This window comes from Gorilla gorilla, chromosome 10 (assembly GCF_029281585.2).
Source record: "Gorilla gorilla gorilla isolate KB3781 chromosome 10, NHGRI_mGorGor1-v2.1_pri, whole genome shotgun sequence".
Taxonomy (NCBI): domain Eukaryota; kingdom Metazoa; phylum Chordata; class Mammalia; order Primates; family Hominidae; genus Gorilla; species Gorilla gorilla.
In genome coordinates this window covers 127,270,813-127,288,486 of record NC_073234.2, presented here as the reverse complement: position 1 = coordinate 127,288,486, position 17,674 = coordinate 127,270,813, and the positions used below count along the sequence as shown (strand labels likewise).

The 17,674-nt window shown below is 43.4% G+C and overlaps 1 protein-coding gene across 5 annotated transcripts in view; it reads right to left on the bottom strand.

Moving 5' to 3' along the window:
• Nucleotides 1-17,674, bottom strand: part of MAPKAPK5 (MAPK activated protein kinase 5) — a 51,320-nt gene that overhangs the window by 7,329 nt on the left and 26,317 nt on the right. For 3 of the 5 annotated variants that reach the window (XM_063694368.1, XM_063694366.1, XM_063694367.1), the window contains 5 exons: nucleotides 15,772-15,861; nucleotides 14,953-15,048; nucleotides 5,538-5,618; nucleotides 2,308-2,495; nucleotides 40-160 (listed from right to left, as the gene is read on the bottom strand). In XM_063694368.1, coding sequence (XP_063550438.1) covers nucleotides 40-160; nucleotides 2,308-2,495; nucleotides 5,538-5,618; nucleotides 14,953-15,048; nucleotides 15,772-15,861 — 576 coding nt within the window. Of the gene's footprint in view, nucleotides 1-39; nucleotides 161-2,307; nucleotides 2,496-5,537; nucleotides 5,619-14,952; nucleotides 15,049-15,771; nucleotides 15,862-17,291; nucleotides 17,401-17,674 lie in introns of all 5 variants that reach the window. The other 2 variants (XM_004053909.5, XM_019038655.4) reach the window with 1 other exon arrangement.

The window sequence follows — 17,674 nt, the reverse complement described above, 5'->3', positions numbered from 1 at the left end:
ACAGTCTTTTCAGCCAACAAAGTAAACATCATTCAAAACCTTGTCCATCATCAGCTGAGCAGAAGGCAGCACATTATCCAGGGCCTCGGTGGAATTGAGCCAGGGGTGGTCCAGCACTCCCTCGATGGTGAGTCTCTCCTCCGGTTTGACCTTCAGGAGCCTGTGGAGAAAACGCCAACAGGGCTGCCATGCACAGTTGCTACCAAAAGGCCATAGGAAGTTCCTGGACCTGGCTCTAAACAGCTCTGGTTGCTTCTGACTTCTGCAAGCCTGGGCTTTCCACCTGCAGAGCACAGGTGGGATTCTAGTCTCCAACCACTTTTAGGGGTACTATGGCTTGAGGCAGTCCTTTGTATACTGGAAAAAGTGAGATTAAAATGGTAGAAAAGGGCTTAATCCAGTGATACTTTTGAGTTCTAGGGTTTAATAAGGTAATCCTACATATGGCTTATAGTTCCTCAGACCTTGAATCTCCACACTGAGGTTTCTAGGACAATGGGCTTTAACTTCCAAAAGGAACTCAGAGTGCTCTTTTTGGCTGACAGTGGCTGCAGAATTAGTTGAAGGGTCATGAGGTTCTGGAAAAGCAGGTTGCTACCCAATATAAAACTCTTAGATGTCACCATATGGCAGGACATGAGCCCATTATTCCACAGACATTCAAAAGCTAAAAACCTAGAGTCTCTGAGACGGGGATGACATTTCCTTCTAAGCCCAGGGTGTTGCTTCTGTGCTGTCTGCCTTCAGATCATGCTTCTTTCCATCTTGTTCATTCCCACTGATGTGGTTCCTAGCTCATCTCAGCCCGTTCCCTCCTTCCAACTCCATCTCTCATTACAAATGTCAGGACAACATGCCTAACTGCTCCTTCAGCTTGTCTGCCACCTTCTTCTGGATCCTTCTGAACAGATGGCTTCAGATTCTAAAGAAAGGATTATCTGGAAGATCCCAAAACCAAAAAGATAATCAGTGTTGCTCTAGGGACAGGAAATGTATTCTATAGAAAACTGGCAAAGAACTACTTACAGGACATTGAGGTTTTGGTCAAATAGCCGGGAATACAGCAAGGAAATAGCATGTCAAGACAGATGGTGATTTAATCGTTGCACCCACATTCCTAAAAACGTGTACTTGTCTATTTTAGAAAACAGTCCCTCTTTATAGCACACAGAACCTGCCCCCAACCCCCACCCTCTAATCAACAGGACAAGCTTATTTTTGAAAGGGAGTAATTTCCATGGAGAAATGGCTGTACTGTTGGGAGACACCTCCCAGGTGTTGCCCCTAAACATGTACCTTCATCCCATTATAGAGGAAGAAACTGAGACCAACAAGGGAGACACTGCTCAGTGAAGACCCAGCAGTGGGAAGACAGGGGCAGTGCCTAAGTCCATGGGCACCCAGCCTCCCACACAGGTGGGCAGAAAAAACAAACATATTCTAATTTAGGCCTGACTTCTTACCTAGTCCTCCAGCTACCAAAAGACTCTGAATATCAACTCTCCCTCATCCACTCACTAGCCCTAATTCTGACTAAATCTTCCCATCTTAAGATATGCCAGAGCAGCTGGGTGCGGTGGCACACGCCTGTAATCCCAGCACTTGGGAAGGCCGAGGCGGGCAGATCGCTTGAGATCAGTAGTTTGAGACCAGCCTGGCCAACATGGTCAAACCCCATCTCTACTTAAAATACAAAAATGAGCTGGGCGTGTTAGCGGGCTCCTGTAATCCCAGCTACTGCCAAGGCTGAGGCAGGAGAATCACTTGAACCCAGGAGGCGGAGGTTGCAGTGAGCCAAGATTGTACCACTGCACTCCACCCTGGGCAACAGAGCGAGACTCCGTCTCAAAGCAACCAACTGGCAGCGCGAAGGTGGAGGGTGGGGTCCAGGCCTGACAAACCCACATGTCCACAGCATCCAAGGATGCTGTTTGTCATCTCAGCACCTAGTTCACCTCCTGGCATTGTATCTGTCCCAAATGACATGTCAGCTCACACGTAAGAAGGACAGCACACCAGGTTTATAATTTAGGGTCTTGAATTAATGTGCAGAGACTGCCTATGGAGGGACCTGGGTTCACACCCTGGGGACAAAGTCTAGGGATGCAACAGGAGGGAGGAAAGCTTCATTCGCACCAAGGTGTGGACACTGAGAACAGTCACCTCAGGCTCCAGAGAGATTTCTGTGATATTAAAATGGGGAGGAGCCTGCCTAGGAAACCAGTGACTTTTCTCTACCCACATTCCCTTGAGCTCCACCACCTGGAGGCCTCCTTGGCCTCCCTGCCCAGCAGCCCGTGAACTCACTTCCTCACAACATCTTTGGCCATCTCTGAGATCTGACTCCACTCTTCCTCTGGGAACTCAAAACTGCCTGTCATGATCTTTCTTCGCATATCCTTTGGGATAGTCCGGCTGTGGTGTTTGGAGTAAAAAGGAGGGTATCCGCACAGCATCACATAGATAATCACCCCTAGGGACCACAAGTCACAGCTCTGAAAGCAAAAAAGAAAATGGTCACTCACAGCAGAAGCAGAGCCCCCAAATAAACACCCCATGACAGGCTCAGGAATAGCCCCTGCAATATATAGGCTGATATAAACTAGAGTCACTTAACAGAGACTAGGAAAGCTGAAGGAAGTCTTAAGAGAACTAGTCTTTATCTCCATATTTTCTTTCTTTCTTTCTTTTTTCTTTGAGACAGAGTCTTGCTCTGTTGCCCAGGCTGGAGTGCAGTGGCATAATCTCAGCTCACTGCAACCTCCGCCTCCCAGGTTCAAGCGATTCCTCCTGCCTCAGCCTCCTGAGTAGCTGGGATTACAGGCATGTGCCACCACGCTGCCTGGCTAATTTTTGTATTTTTTTTTTAGTAGAGACAGGCTTTCACCATGTTGGTCAGGTTGGTCTCGAACTCCTGACCTCGTGATCTGCCCGCCTTGGCCTCCCAAAGTGCTGGGATTACAGGCATGAGTCACCACACCTGGCCTCTCTCCATATTTTCAATAAGCTACCAATACTACATACATGCATCCCATCATACAAAGCCAGTCTGGGATAAAATGTACAGGTACTTTCATTCTCACTCTTTAGGCCCAAGCACCTATCTGATCCCTGTGTACAGGTATAGGATGCTTTGCCCCAGCCAGAAAAGAAATAAATATAAACCAGCTGGTTGTGAAACCTCTATGTAGAAACAAAGCAACTAAGAGACAGGTAGGCTCACCTACAGTACAGCACAGGCCACTTCATAAAGGCCCAAAGCAGTTTGACACAGATCATGGAGAGGACTGGAGGGAAGAACAGAAGGTCTAAACGCATTCCTTTGACCATGAAGGACTCACTAGGTCCATTTGCAAGCTCTTACACCATTCTGGGGGAAGATACTGTGAAAAAAAGAAAACTGCTACCAACTACCATGTCTGCAGGTAGTAAGGTGACTCCATGGCCTATAATCACTGCATAAAGGACTCCTATTTTAGTTAAATGCAGCTCCATTTGCTTTGAAAACTGGGTTTGCAGAGGCTTCAATTCAAGGCTTTCTTGAACAGCGAGATAAAAGAGGTGCCTGCCTAAGATGGCAGCCCCGTGAGCCTGCCACTGGGGCCCCACACTCCCCCTCACACCACAGCTGTGCGGTGCTCTGCATAAAGGCTGAATAACGGGGTGTCTCAGGTACTCTCGCCTGTGTTTTCTTTCTTTGAAACGGAGTCTCGCTCTGTCACCAGGTTGGAGTGCAGTGGCGCGATCTCAGCTCACTGCAACCACTGCCTCCTGGGTTCAAGCGATTCTCATGCCTCAGTCTCCCAAGTAGCTGGGACTACAGGCGCCCGCCACCAAACCCGGCTAATTTTTTGTTATTTTTAGTAGAGAAGGGGTTTCACCCCATTGGCCAGGATGGTCTCGATCTCCTGACCTCGTGATCCACCCACCTCGGCCTCCCAAAGTGCTGGGATTACAGGCGTGAGCCACCGTGCCAGGCCTGCCCATGTTTTCACATTATACTAGTAGATATTTGTGGATGACACAGCCCATGCTGTAGAACAGAATCACAGAATAAAATTACAAGGGTGGAAAGGGACCTTCAATCCCTCACTTTCCAGAAAGGGAACTAATACTGCAGAGATCATGTCATCTCTCAGGTCCTCTGTCAAGAGTGAAACCAAGTGACCTCACCAATGTCACATAGATTAAGAGTAGTGGAGCCCAGCCTACTGCCTTTTTACCATTCTCAGCCCCTTCTGTCATCTATATCTAGCCTCAAGTCCCCAAGTAGCATCTTTTTTCTGATCTACTTACTCAGTGACTCCAGGGCCTATTTCTAGAGGCCCTAAACCTCTTGTGCTTTAAAACAGATAGGATCGGCTGGGCACGGTGGCTCACGCCTGTAATCCCAGCTCTTTGTGAGGCTGAGGCGAGTGGATCACCTGAGGTCAGGAATTCAGGACCAACCTGGCCAACATGGTGAATCCTCGTCTCTCCTAAAAATACAAAACATTAGCCAGGCGTGGTGGCGGGCGCCTGTAATCCCAGCTACTTGGGAGGCTGAGGCAAGAGAATTGCTTGAACCAGGGAGGCGGAGGTTGCAGTGAGCCGAGATTGTGCAACTGCACTCCAGCCTGGGCGACAGGGTGAGACTCTGTCTCAAAAAAAAAAAAAAAACTAAAGGACAGGATCAATATGTGGGCTACAGGCTGGGTGCGGTGGCTCACGCCTGTAATCCCAGCACTTTGGGAGGCCGAGGCGGGCGGATCACTTGAGGTCAGGAGTTTGAGATCAGCTTGGCCAACATGGAGAAACCCCGACTCTACTAAAAATACAAAAATTAGCTGAGTGTGGTGGCAGCACCCATCATCTCAGCTACCTAGGAGGCTGAGGCAGGAGAATCGTTTGAGCACAGGAGGTGGAGGTTGCAGTGAGCTGAGATCACACCACTGTACTCCAGCCTGGGTGACAGGGCAAGACTCTGTCTCAAAAAAAACAAAAAAAAATGTGGGCTACAGATTAAGAACCGTAATATTACCAAGTAACACTTAGGAGCCCTTGCTATGTGTGTGTATCAGATACTGTTCTAAGCTGGGTATTTTATGGGGTAACAAAGAATGGTGCCATAAATGACCACAAAGTGTTCTCTAGCGTCTGTGTCTCAGAAATGGCCTCCACCTCAAAAACACAAGCCAACCATATGTTTTCAGTGTGGCCAGTGGACCATATGGACAGTCAAAAAAATAACCTGACTGATGATCACGGTCCCTAATTACCACTGCAAAAGCTAATTGGGTACAAACTTTATTTGATATTTCATTAAACAAAAACTTGAATTCCAAATACTTTTCTGCGAGTCTGGCTGAACCTTATCTGATATTTCATCAAACAAAAACTTGAATTCCAAATACTTTTCTGCGAGTCTGGCTGCTTCTTTGGGGCAGGAATATTAAGGGGTGAGAAAGGAATTGGCCACACTCCCAGAGGGCCACAAATACCTCACTAAAGGAGAGGGGCTGCATCTGTCAAATGAAGAGAAATATCTCTTCCTGTACCTTGTTGTAAGTGTAGGGCGTCGGTGAGGTAGGTATGATGCCAGATTTCTCCTTCTGATGCCTTCTTTGTGCCTCCAGTACCTGTCAAGAGTCAGACCAAAGGGGACCATTTAATGAAAATCACACCACCGATAACCTGCCTTGAGACAGGCTACTATAAGACTGAAGGAGGTAAACAACTGGCAATCAGCCATCGAAAAAAAACTCCACATAAACACTACACTTCCAAAAATGTTTTCTCCTTACAACCAGTAATTTATCCATCAGCCAAGGAAATACTCAGGTCAAGGACATGAAGATGAAGTTCCTAGAGGAGATTCCTCTCTTCTTCCTGCCCATCAAGGAATCTGACTGAGATCACTGACTTTTTCCTGGGGATAGCCCTTATGCCTATGCAAAAGCAGATCTGTCCAGCAGATGAGCTTAAAGCCATCTGTTACCATCAGGGACTATGACAGTCATGTCAGTCTAGGTGTTAAGTGCTCCAAGGAGGTAGCCACTGCCACCGTGAGACCATTATCCTGGCCAACCTCTCTAATGTCCCATGAGGAGGGACTCCAGAGGGGGGCACAACATTAGCAGCCCCACACTGTTCCTTGAAAAGTCACAGGATGCTGAGGCTCTGTGCAAGGGGACTTCATCCCACACCCCGACCTACTTGATACTATCTCAGCCCCTGTGCCCATGAAGCTGGGGCGGATGGGATACAACTGCTGCCGCTTAGCCAGGGGCTGCAGTGCCATCTTGGGCAACTTTGCAAAGGCCATCTTCAGTGCCACCTCTAAGACCTGCAGCTATCTCACCTAATAGAAATTCACTGACCATCTTATAAAAACCTACACTAGGCTGGGTGCGGTGGCTCACACCTGTAATCCCAGCACTTTGGGAAGCCAAGGCAGGCAGATCATGAGGTCAGGAGTTCGAGACCAGCCTGGCCAACATGGTGAAACCCCATCTCTACTAAAAATACAAAAATTAGACGGGCATGGTAGTGGGCGCCTGTAATCCCAACTACGTGGGAGGCTGAGGCAGAAGAATCACTTGAACCCGGGAGGTGGAGGTTGTGGTGAGCCAAGATTGAGCCACTGCACTCTAGCCTGGGCAACAGGAGCAAAATCCCATCTCAAAAAAAAAAAAAAAAAAAAAAAAACCCCACTCTAAAGTCTCCATGCAGAGGACCTGGGCTCTAACCATGACCACCATATAGAGTTTTTACACAAGAACAACAAAGTGAGTTAATTAAACCTGAAAAATAAAACACCATTCACAACAGCAGAAAAAATATTAAGCATTAAGAATAAATCTCACAAACATGTGAGAGACCTATCAACTGACTACATAATATTGCTGAGCAAAATTGTGAGACAAACATGAAGTGATATAGCTTGCTCATAGGTCAGAAGACTCAATATCACTAAAATCTCAGCACTCCCACATTGAATGATAGCTCTAAAACAACCCCAGTCAAAACTCCCAGTAGGCTTTTTTATAGAAATCAACAGCTGACTGTAAAGTTCACATGGAAATGCAAGGAAGTCAGAATAGCAAAAACAACTTTGAAAATGAAGAACAAAGGTGGAGGGCCAACACTACCTGATTTCAAGAATTATTATAAAGCTACAGTAATCAAGACAGTGTGGTATTGGGGTAAAGATAGAAAAAGAGATCAATGGAATAGAATAAAGAGTCCAAAAATAAATTCACACATATATGTTCCATGATTTTTGACAAAGGTTCAAAAGCAATGCCGCAGAGAAAAGACGGCCTTTTTCATGAACGGTTGCTTCTGAGGGTGGGGCTTAAAAGATAAAAATTAAGGCGGGGCACGATGGCTCACGTTTGTAATCCCAGCACTTTGGGAGGACGAGGCAGGAGGATCACGAGGTCAGGAGATCGAGACTATCCTGGCTAACACGGTGAAACCCTGTCTCTACTAAAAATACAAAAAATTATCCGGGCGTGGTGGCAGGTGCCTGTAGTCCCTGCTACTCAGGAGGCTGAGGCAGGAGAATGGCTTGAACCCTGGAGGCGGAGGTTGCAGTGAGCTGAGATCCGCCACTGCACTCCAACTTGGCAACACAGCGAGACTCCATCTCAAAATAAATAAATAAATAAATAAATAAATAAATAAATAGAATAACAAATGGTGCTGGAACAACTGGACATCCAAATGCTAATAAGTGAACTTGGATCCATACTTCATGCATTATATAAAAATTGACTCAACATGGATCACAGACCTAAATGTAAAACCTAACACTATATAAAACTTCTGGAAGAAAACATAGGAGACTGATCTTGGGTTAGACAAAGATTTTCAACATAGGAAACCAAAAGCACAGGCCTTAAAAAAGTTTTCTGATAAACTGGCATTCATGAAAATTAGAATTTTCTGCTCCTCAAAAGATACTGTTAAAAGAATGAAAAGATAAGCCACAGACTGGGAGAAAATCTTTGCAAAGCACAGATCTAATAAAAGATTCATATCCATCTCTTGACAACCTGGGAGAGTTTAAAAAAAAAAAAAAAAAAAGAGTCAGAGTCAGCTGGACGTGGTAGATCATGCCTGTAATCCCAGCAAGTTAGGAGGCTGAGGCAGGAGGATCACTTGAGCCCAGAAGTTTGAGACCAGCCTGGACAATGTGGTGAGGCCCCATCTCTTAAAAAAAAAAAACAAAAATTTCTTAATTAGCCAGATGTGGTGGCGTATGCCTATGGTCCCAGCTCCTAAGGAGGCTGAGGTGGGAGGATCGCTTGAGCCCAGGAGGTTGAGGCTACAGTGAGTCGTGATTGTGCCACTGTATTCCAGCCTGGGTGGCAGAGCAAGACCCTATCTCCAACAAAAAAAAGAAAGAAAGGAATTCATATCTGAAATATACAAAGAACTCTCAAATTCAGTAGTAAGAAAATAAACAACCCAATTTTGTAAATACAGAAAAGGTCTGAACAGACACTTCCCGAAGAAAATATACAGAAGGCAGGTGCACACACAAATGTGTACACAAAAGAAAAGATGGCAGACATCATTACTCATTAGGGAATGCAAATTAAAACTACAAAGAAATACCACTACATATCCACTGAAATGGCCAAAATAAAAAAGACTGACCATACCAAATGCAGGTGAAAATGCAGAAGACCTGAAACTTTCATACACTGCATTAAAAAAATGAGCAAATGGAGTCATTTGTAGGCCAGAAATATTAAAGAAAAAAAAAACAGGCTGGGCATGGTGGCTCACGCCTGTAATCCCAGCACTTTGGGAGGTCAAGGCGAGTGGATCACCTGAGGTTAGGAGTTCAAGACCAACCTGAACAACATGGCGAAACCCCGTCTCTACTAAAAATACAAAAAATTAGCCAGGCGTGGTGGCACATGCCTTTAATCCCAGCTACTCGGGAGGCTGAGGGCGTGGTGGCACATGCCTTTAATCCCAGCTACTCAGGAGGCTGAGGAAGTAGAATCGCTTGAACCTGGGAGGTGGAGGTTGCAGTGAGCCGAGATCGTGCTACTGCACTCCAGCTTGTGCCAGGAGCAAGACACCATCTCAAAAAAAAAAAAAAAAAATTAAAATTAAAATTAAAACCACAATGAAATATTACCTCACACCTTTTACAGTGGCTATTAAAAAAGATAAAAGATAACAAGTGTTAACAATGATGTGGAAAAAAGGGAGCCTTTGTACACTATTTGTAAGAATGTGTATTAGTATGACCACTATGGAAAACAGTGGGAAGCTTCCTAAAAAAATTAAAACTAGAAATACCTTATCATCCAGCAGCGCCACTACTGAGTATATATCAGAAGGGAAGAAGGGAAGGGAAAGCAGAAAGAAAAAAAAGGATGAAAGAAAAGGAAAAAAGGATGAAAATACAAAAGATCAGAACTCCAGTTCCCTGTACAGTCTAATATATATGTCATTGATTGGAAGTCTCAGAAAACAAGTAGAGAGTAGAAAAATCGTTGAAGAGATGATGTCTGAAAAATTTCCTAATTTTTATTTGATATGGTGTTTATTTGACAAACACCATAAACCAACAGATCCCAGGAGCTCAAGAGATCCCTGGCAGGAAAAACAAAGGAACAAGAATGCATACATAATCAAATTGTTGGGACTTTTTTTTTTAACTTTTATTTTGGGTTCAGGGGTACATGTGCGTTATGCATGTTAATTATATAGGTGAACTGCAGTGGTTTCACAGGGGTTTGGTATACAGATTATTTCATCACCCAGGTTTTATATAAGCATAATACCACGTAGGTAGTTTTTTGATCCTCACCCTCCTTCCACCCAAATTGTTGGGATTTCTGTTTCTGCTAGGATATAGAAAGCTGGAAAGTGTCAAAGATAAATTATAAAATCATCTTTTTTTTTTTTTTTTTTGAGATGGAGTCTCGCTCTGTCACCAGGCTGGAGTGCAATGGCTCAATCTTTGCTCACTGCAACCTCCACCTCCTAGGTTCAAGCAATTCTCCTGCCTCAGCCTCCCGAGAAGCTGGGATTACAGGTGGCTGCCACCATACCCGACTAATATTTTGTCTTTTTAGTAGAGACGGGGTTTCACCATGTTCGCCAGGCTAGTCTTGAACCCCTGACCTCAAGTGATCCGCCCCCCTCAGCCTCCCAAACTGCTGGGATTACAGGGGTAAGCCACCGCGCCCGGCCCATCACTTTTTTTGAACCCATCAAAGATCAGGTCTCAGGGCAACCAATTATTCTGAAATCTTTAAGTCAGGCCCTTCCAAGGAGAGATGGGGAGTGAAAGCTGGCTCACCTATGGCAGAGCCCAGGAGGAAGTGATATCACATGCCATTTGGGTAAAAAGAATTCAGCAAGGTTTTTAACAAACTGCTAAAGGCAAAATGTGGGCTAGGATAAGAGTACAGACCCTCTAGGAGCCACAGAAACAAGGAAGACTCATGCCTGCTCCCATGCTCTTCTGCACAGACTTCCACCAGATATTCATGAGACTCAAGAACACAGGTCCTGCCCAACAGCAGAGAAACAGATACCTCTCGGTCCCCCATTGCCATCTCCCTTTCTGCAGGCTTGCAGGGACCAAGCAGTAACTGACAGCAATCTATTGCTAAGTGGGGGCCAAGACTGTAAAGAGAGATCCCCTCTGAGGTACAGGTGCACTAGCAAGGCCAAGACTGAGGGTAGAAGTGGAATATTTTTAAAAAAAATTTTTTTTAATTTAAAAAAAAATGGCATTTCAGATCCCACCTAACCATAAGGTAACAAAACAGGAATCCCATGCCACTGAGGCACTGAAGACAACGATAGCAACAACAAAACTCACACTCGGCTCAACTTTTGAGTAGACTGATTTAACCCTCAAACCCAACACTAAAGGCCGAGCAACAGAAGAGGCATGCCCACTTTTAGGCTCTCAAAAAAGAAAAAGAAAAAAAAGAAAATCCTAATAAATCTACAAAAAATTTACTAGATTTAATAAATGAATTTAGCAAGGTCCCAAGACACAAAGTCAATATACAAAAATCACTAGTATGGGCCAGGTGCAGTGGCTCACGCCTGTAATCTCAGCACTTTGGGAGGCCAAGGTGGGCAGATCATGAGGTCAGGAGATTGAGACCATCCTGGCTAACAAGGTGAAACCCCGTCTCTACTAAAAATATGAAAAAAAATTAGCCAGGCGTGGTGGCGGGCACCTGTAGTCCCAGCTACTCGGGAGGCTGAGGAAGGAGAATCGCTTGAACCTGGGAGGCGGAGATTGCAGTGAGCCGAGATTGCGCCACTGCACTCCAGCCTGGGCAACAGAGCAAGCCTCCATCTCAAAAAAAAAAAAAAAAAAAAAAAAAAAAAAGTCATTAGTATGGCTGGGGGCAGTGGCTCACACCTGTAATCCCAACACTTTGGGAAGCCAAAGCAGGTGGATTACCTGAGGTCAGGAGTTCGAGACCAGCCTGGCCAACACGGTGAAACCCTGTGTCTACTAAAAATATAAAAATTAGCCAGGTGTGGTGGCGGGCACCTGTCATCCCAGAGGCTGAGACAGGAGAATTGCTTGAACCCGGGAGGCAGAGGTTGCAGTGAGCTGAGATTGTGCCACTGCACTCCAGCCTGGGCAACAAAGAGTGAAATTCCATCTCAAAAAAAAAAAAAACCCAAAACAAACAAAAAAAAAACACTAGTATTTCTATAAACTAGTTAAAATTAGAAAATGAATTTTTTTTTTTTGAGACGCAGTTTCACTCTAGTCACCCAGGCTGGAGTGCAATGGCATGATCTCGACTAACTGCAGCCTCCACCTCCTGGGTTCAAGAGATTCTCCTGCCTCAGCCTCCCAAGTAGCTGAGATTACAGGCACCGGCTACTACACCCAGCAAATTTTTGTATTTTTAGTAAAGATGGGGTTTCACCATGGCAGCCAGGCTGGTCTCGAACTCCTGACCTCAGGTGATCCACCTGCCTCAGCCTCCCAAAGTGCTGGGATAACAGGCGTGAGCCACCACGCCCAGCTGAAATGTTTTACAATATCATTTCCAACAGCATCCAAAAACAAAATTTAAGGATAAATTTAAGAAAATATGTGCAAGACCTGTAACATTAAGAAGCATAAACATTTTTTAGGAAAATTAAAGACCTAAACAAATGGAGAGATATATACCTTGTTCATCGATTGGGAGACTTTTATATTGTTAAGATACCAGTTCTCTCCAAATTCACCTATAGATTAAATACAACCCCAGTCAAATCCCAGGAGGCTTTTCTGTTATACAGAAGTGAATTCTAAAATGTAGAGAAATGCAAAGGATCTAGAATAGCCAAAACAATTTTGAAAAAGAATGAATCTGAAGTCAAGATATAATATAAAGCTACAATAATGCAGATGCTCTTGCTATAGACACATACATATATTAAACAAACAGAATAGAATCCAGAAAAGACCAACAGATATATGGCCAGCTGGTTTTCAACAAAACTGCAATTCAGGCCAGGCGCAGTGGCTCATGCCTGTAATCCCAGCACTTTGGGAGGCCGAGGCAGGCGGATCACGAGGTCAAGAGATCAAGACCATCCTGGCCAACATGGTGAAACGCCGTCTCTACTAAAAATACAAACAATTAGCCGGGCATGGTGGCGGGCTCCTGTAATCCCAGCTACTTGGGAGGCTGAGGCAGGAGAATTGCTTGAACCCGGGAGGCAGAGGTTGCAGTGAATCGAGATCGCGCCATTGCACCACTCCAGGCTGGGCAAAAAGAATGAAACTCCATCTCAAAAACAAACAAACAAACAAACAAAAAACTGCAATTCAATGATGCAATCCTTTTACAAATCCTTTTACAAATGATGATTTGTAAAAAACATTTTACCAATGATGCTGCAACAACTTGACACCCTTAAGGGGGAAAAAAAGAACCTGGTCTCTCATTTCATACACACACAAACTCAAATGAATTACAGACCCAAATGTAAAAGCTAAAGCTATAACGTCTTATAAGAAAACATCAGAGAAAATATTTATGCTTGTGGATCTTAGGAACAAAAAGTACTAAGCATTAAAAAAAAATGGTGAAACAGACTTCATTAAAATTCAAAACTTCTGCTATTCAAAGGCCATTAAGAAAATTAAAAGGCAAGTCACAGACTGAGATGAATATTCATGATATATATATGGAAGGCAGAATAATGGGCCCCCCAAGATGTCCATGTTATAATCCCTGGGATTATTTTACCTTGTATTGCAGAACAAGTAAGTTAAGAATCTTAAAATGGGGAGTTATCTAGGTAAGGCCAATGTGATCAGTAGGGTCCTTATAAGAGGCAGGCAAGAGGGTCAAAGTCATAGAGAGAGAAATTCATTGGAAGATGCTATGCTACTGGCTTTGATAATGAAGGAAGAGGCTACAAGCCAAATAATGTAGACAGCCTCTAGAAGCTGGAAAAGGCAAGAAATGCCTCCAGAAGGAACACAGCCCTGCTGACACCTTGATTATAGCACTGAGTACCATTTCAGACTTCTCATTTCCAGAAGTATAATATATTTCTGTTGTTTTTATCTACTAAGTTTGTGACAATATGTTACAGCAGCAGTAAGAATACAACATACATATGGCAAAGAACCTGTGTCCAGAATATTTTAAAATTCTTATACCTCAATTCTTTAACAAGAAACCAACAATAACAAAATGGCAAAAGATGAATGCCCATACTTACAACAGAATGGCCAATACACATGTACAAAAAGTGCTCCAAAATAGTGGCCATCAGGACAATGTCGTGATTAAAACTATAATGAAGTAATACTCTGCTCGCTACCAGAATGACTAAGATGACAAATGCTGACAAGCAACAAGCATGAGGCGTTAGTAAAAATGTGAAATGACTGGAACTCTATACGTTGCTGGTAGAAGCATAAAATGGTATAGCCATTTTGGAAAAAAGATATGGGCATGGGGGAACATGTCCCCCAAAAACTGTAAATGAAGTGTTCCTAGCAGCTTTCTTCATAATAGCCAAAAATGAGAAACAACCCAAAATCCTGTCAGTGAATGGAAAAAACAAATGCAGCTTAGGTATATAATGAAATACTACTTGGCAATGAAAAGGAATTAACGAGTGATAAATGCAGGAACATGGACGATTCTCAAAAACATGCTAAGCAAAAGAAATGAAGCATACAAAGTCCACGATTACATTTTTCTGAAATTCTTCAACAGGCAAAACTAACCAATAATGACAGAAAGCATGTCAGTGGTTGCCTAGGGCCAGGGGTTAAGTTGGGAGGGGACTGACTGCAAAGTGGCACAGGCAGCTTGTGAAGTGAGGGGCGTGTTCCACATCTTCAACGTGGTGGTCGCCATATGGGGTATATATTTGTCACAACTCATCAAACTCTCCTTGAAGTGGAGGTATTTTACTGTATGTAAATCATACTTCTAAATCATACCTCAATAAAGTTTATTTTATTTTATTTTATTTTATTTTGAGACGGAGTCTCGCTCTGTCACCCAAGCTAGAGTGCAGTGGTGCCATCTCAGCTCCTTGCAATCTCCACTTCCCAGGTTCAAGCGATTCTCCTGCCTCAGCCTCCTGAGTAGCATGAATTACAGGTGTGCGCCACCACACTCGGCTAATTTTTTATATTTTTTTTAGTAGAGAGGGGGTTTCACCGTGTTATCCAGGATGGTCTCCATCTCCTGAACTCGTAATCCGCCCACCTCAGCCTCCCAAAGTGCTGGGATTACAGGCGTGAGCCACCGCACCTGGCTAAAGTTGATTTTAAAAGAATAAAAGATCTACACCAAATAAAGCAATCTGTAGGTTTCTAAAGCTAAGTTCTCCCCCTCCCATCTGTAATATATGCCTACTTGTGCTGTAGAATAGAAGGAACACGAGTCGATGGGCAGCTTGGTGACAGATCTTAGGACAGAAACTGCACATGCTTACCTGGGGTGCTACATAATAAGGGGTGAACTGGGGTGTCATCAAGTCACCTTGGTCAATCTTGGCAAATCCAAAGTCACACAACTTCACTGGGGCATCCTGAAATTAAAAAAAAAGGAGTCACTGCTCCAGAGTGCTCAGTAAACATTAAAGGAAAATCCAGGTGCAAGACATGTTACCCTGAGATCTAACAAGTTTCTTTCTGGCTGAGATGCGAACTTATGAAAATAACATGTCCCCAGGTCTGGAGACAATGATTCACACTGAGGAACTGTCCTTAGTAATGCAGAAGTAAGGAATTCCTACCCACTCACACAGCTATTTTTGCTTTAGAACTTGTAAGGGCAGCACTAACGTCAAGGTCTTGGCCTAGGGACCCTTCACTCTATAAGCCCATCACCTCTCATCAATCTGGGATGCTACTTCACTTTTAATATCTGCCATAAGCTTCATGATAGACACAGCAACTTATCTGGTGGGACATGGGGCAGGGGACAGAGCTGAAAGGGAAAACAGCAAATGAAACGAGATAATATATAACAGCATACAGATTCCTGCCCCTTCCCAAAGGTCCTCCAAATAATATCCAAAATCATTAAGTCCCACAAATACATATCAGTATCATCCAACATTATCAATGCCGGGAGTACAGTAGTACAGCTTCTCTGAGCCTCTAGCAAGGGAACAAGTTGAAGAAATAAGCTGTTCGAAGCACTTTGGTTTAAAGCTTTTTCACCATGAATTCAGAGCGCTCCAAACACACCCACTCCTGAACTATGTTAAGAGTAGCAGCACTAAAATGCAGAAAAACAGTCTTCTCACCAAAGAGTTATCCTTAAAAAGCAGATTTTCAGGCTTGAGGTCTCTGTGCGCAATGTTTAACAAGTGACAGTGCCGCAGAGCCAAAGCTATCTGAAAAAAGACACAATGGAACAGTCACTTCTTAGAAAAGATCACTCTTTAATACACCTGGTGTAGAGAACTCAGGATGTTAAAAAACAAGCCTTCATTAAGACTGCGTTCAGTTTCAATCTTAAAGCAGAAATTAAGAAAAACTTGGAATACCAAGAAACAGAATGGATTAAGCTTAGTTTAACTGCAACTTGTATTTTGTCAAACAGAAAGAAAAATATGATGGTACAGCAATTCTTTGTCAGAATAAACTGATGGGTAAATCCTGTAAGAAATGGGAAAAATGAAATGCTCCCACTTTCATTCATCTGACGTATGACAGACACTGCAGAAGAAACACCTAAGCTGAGCAATGGTCAGCAGGCGCAGTTCCCACAGCAGGGCTACCGGCAGGCTCGCCTGGCTCAGACAAGAATGGCACTCTCCAGGGAGCTGAGGGTCAAGAAATCAGCTGACTGGGTTTTTCCAACTAATACTGGAAACTCATTTTGCTCATCATGCTTGTTGAAAATGTTGCCTGTTTATGTGGATTTGAAGGGGTTTTATTTTATAGAAGATTATCAGAGCTCATCCTTTACTCCTAATATTTGAAAAAATTAAAGGTATAATTTTAAAAATCAAACAGAAAGAACAGATTTTACTTGTTCTTTAACTCTCCATATAGAATTTTCTCAGCAATCCAAGTATCAGTTCCTCCCTACCAGAAAGGAGGCATCCAAAATTGCTTAAGGTTCATGGGAAACTTGGAAGAACTTTTTATTAAGAAGCAATTGGGCTGTGCTTCCTAATTCTCTTTGCTTTGCTTGCCTGGTATGAAGATAAGCCTTGAGGGTTTAGCTTTTCACCTCTGCAAGAAGTGATTATCAGCTGGATTCCTAGTATTGTTTGTGACATAAATCATTTCTACAGCAATAAAATGTGATGTCAACATAGAATATAACCAGGAATAATCCAGAATTACAAAGATCTTAGGATATTATTAAATCTGAAGAAATCACAGAAAGGTGGCTCACATGCAGGAAGCATCTTATGTACAATTCTCTTAAAATATATTTTTATACCATACAATCTTTCAGGTGGTATCAGCAGCATTTTATCGCAAAGTCCAATAACAGTACTTGGTAGCTACATGCCTAAAGATAACTGCAGTCTACAAAGCAGTTAAGATCGCCTTCCTTCCAGAGTTTATTGAAATCTCACAGCAGCCTCAGGAAACAGTTGACAACCAATTAAGAACACAGTACCCCCACCCCCAAGTATAAAAGGGGTCACATTTCTCCTGTCAAAACATCTTTTCTGATTACATAACAAAGCAGGCAATGAGAAGTCAAATAGAGCTTTTCTTTAAGTTTTCTTTTCTTCCCCCCAATGAAATTGCGCTTGTTAACCAACTTTGTTGGCAGTTTGATTGGTACCTGGGGTTAACTTGCCTGCTTTGTTACTTGGCTGGCTTGCTTCTCTGTAAAGTGCCGGTGCTGGCTGATTCTGTGAAATAGCTCTCCCCCTTCCATCATCTCCATTACAATTAAGAGTCGGGCCCTGTTTGAAAGCATTTGATTTTGTTAAGTTAAAAAAAAAAAAAAAGAAAAAGAAACAAAAAAACCCTGAAACATTAAGAAGCTGACCTAAAGATACTGCATCTACAAAGTGTGTAACAACTTCCTAAGTCCAGGGTAACACAGTTACTAAGAGCAAAAATTCTCATGTTCTGAAAAAAAAATTTTAATGTGATTTTTGGCTACCATTCTTTCATATATGCTTCCAGCTTCCATCCAAATGCTTTCACCAACAGAGCACAGTTGTGAAAAACAAT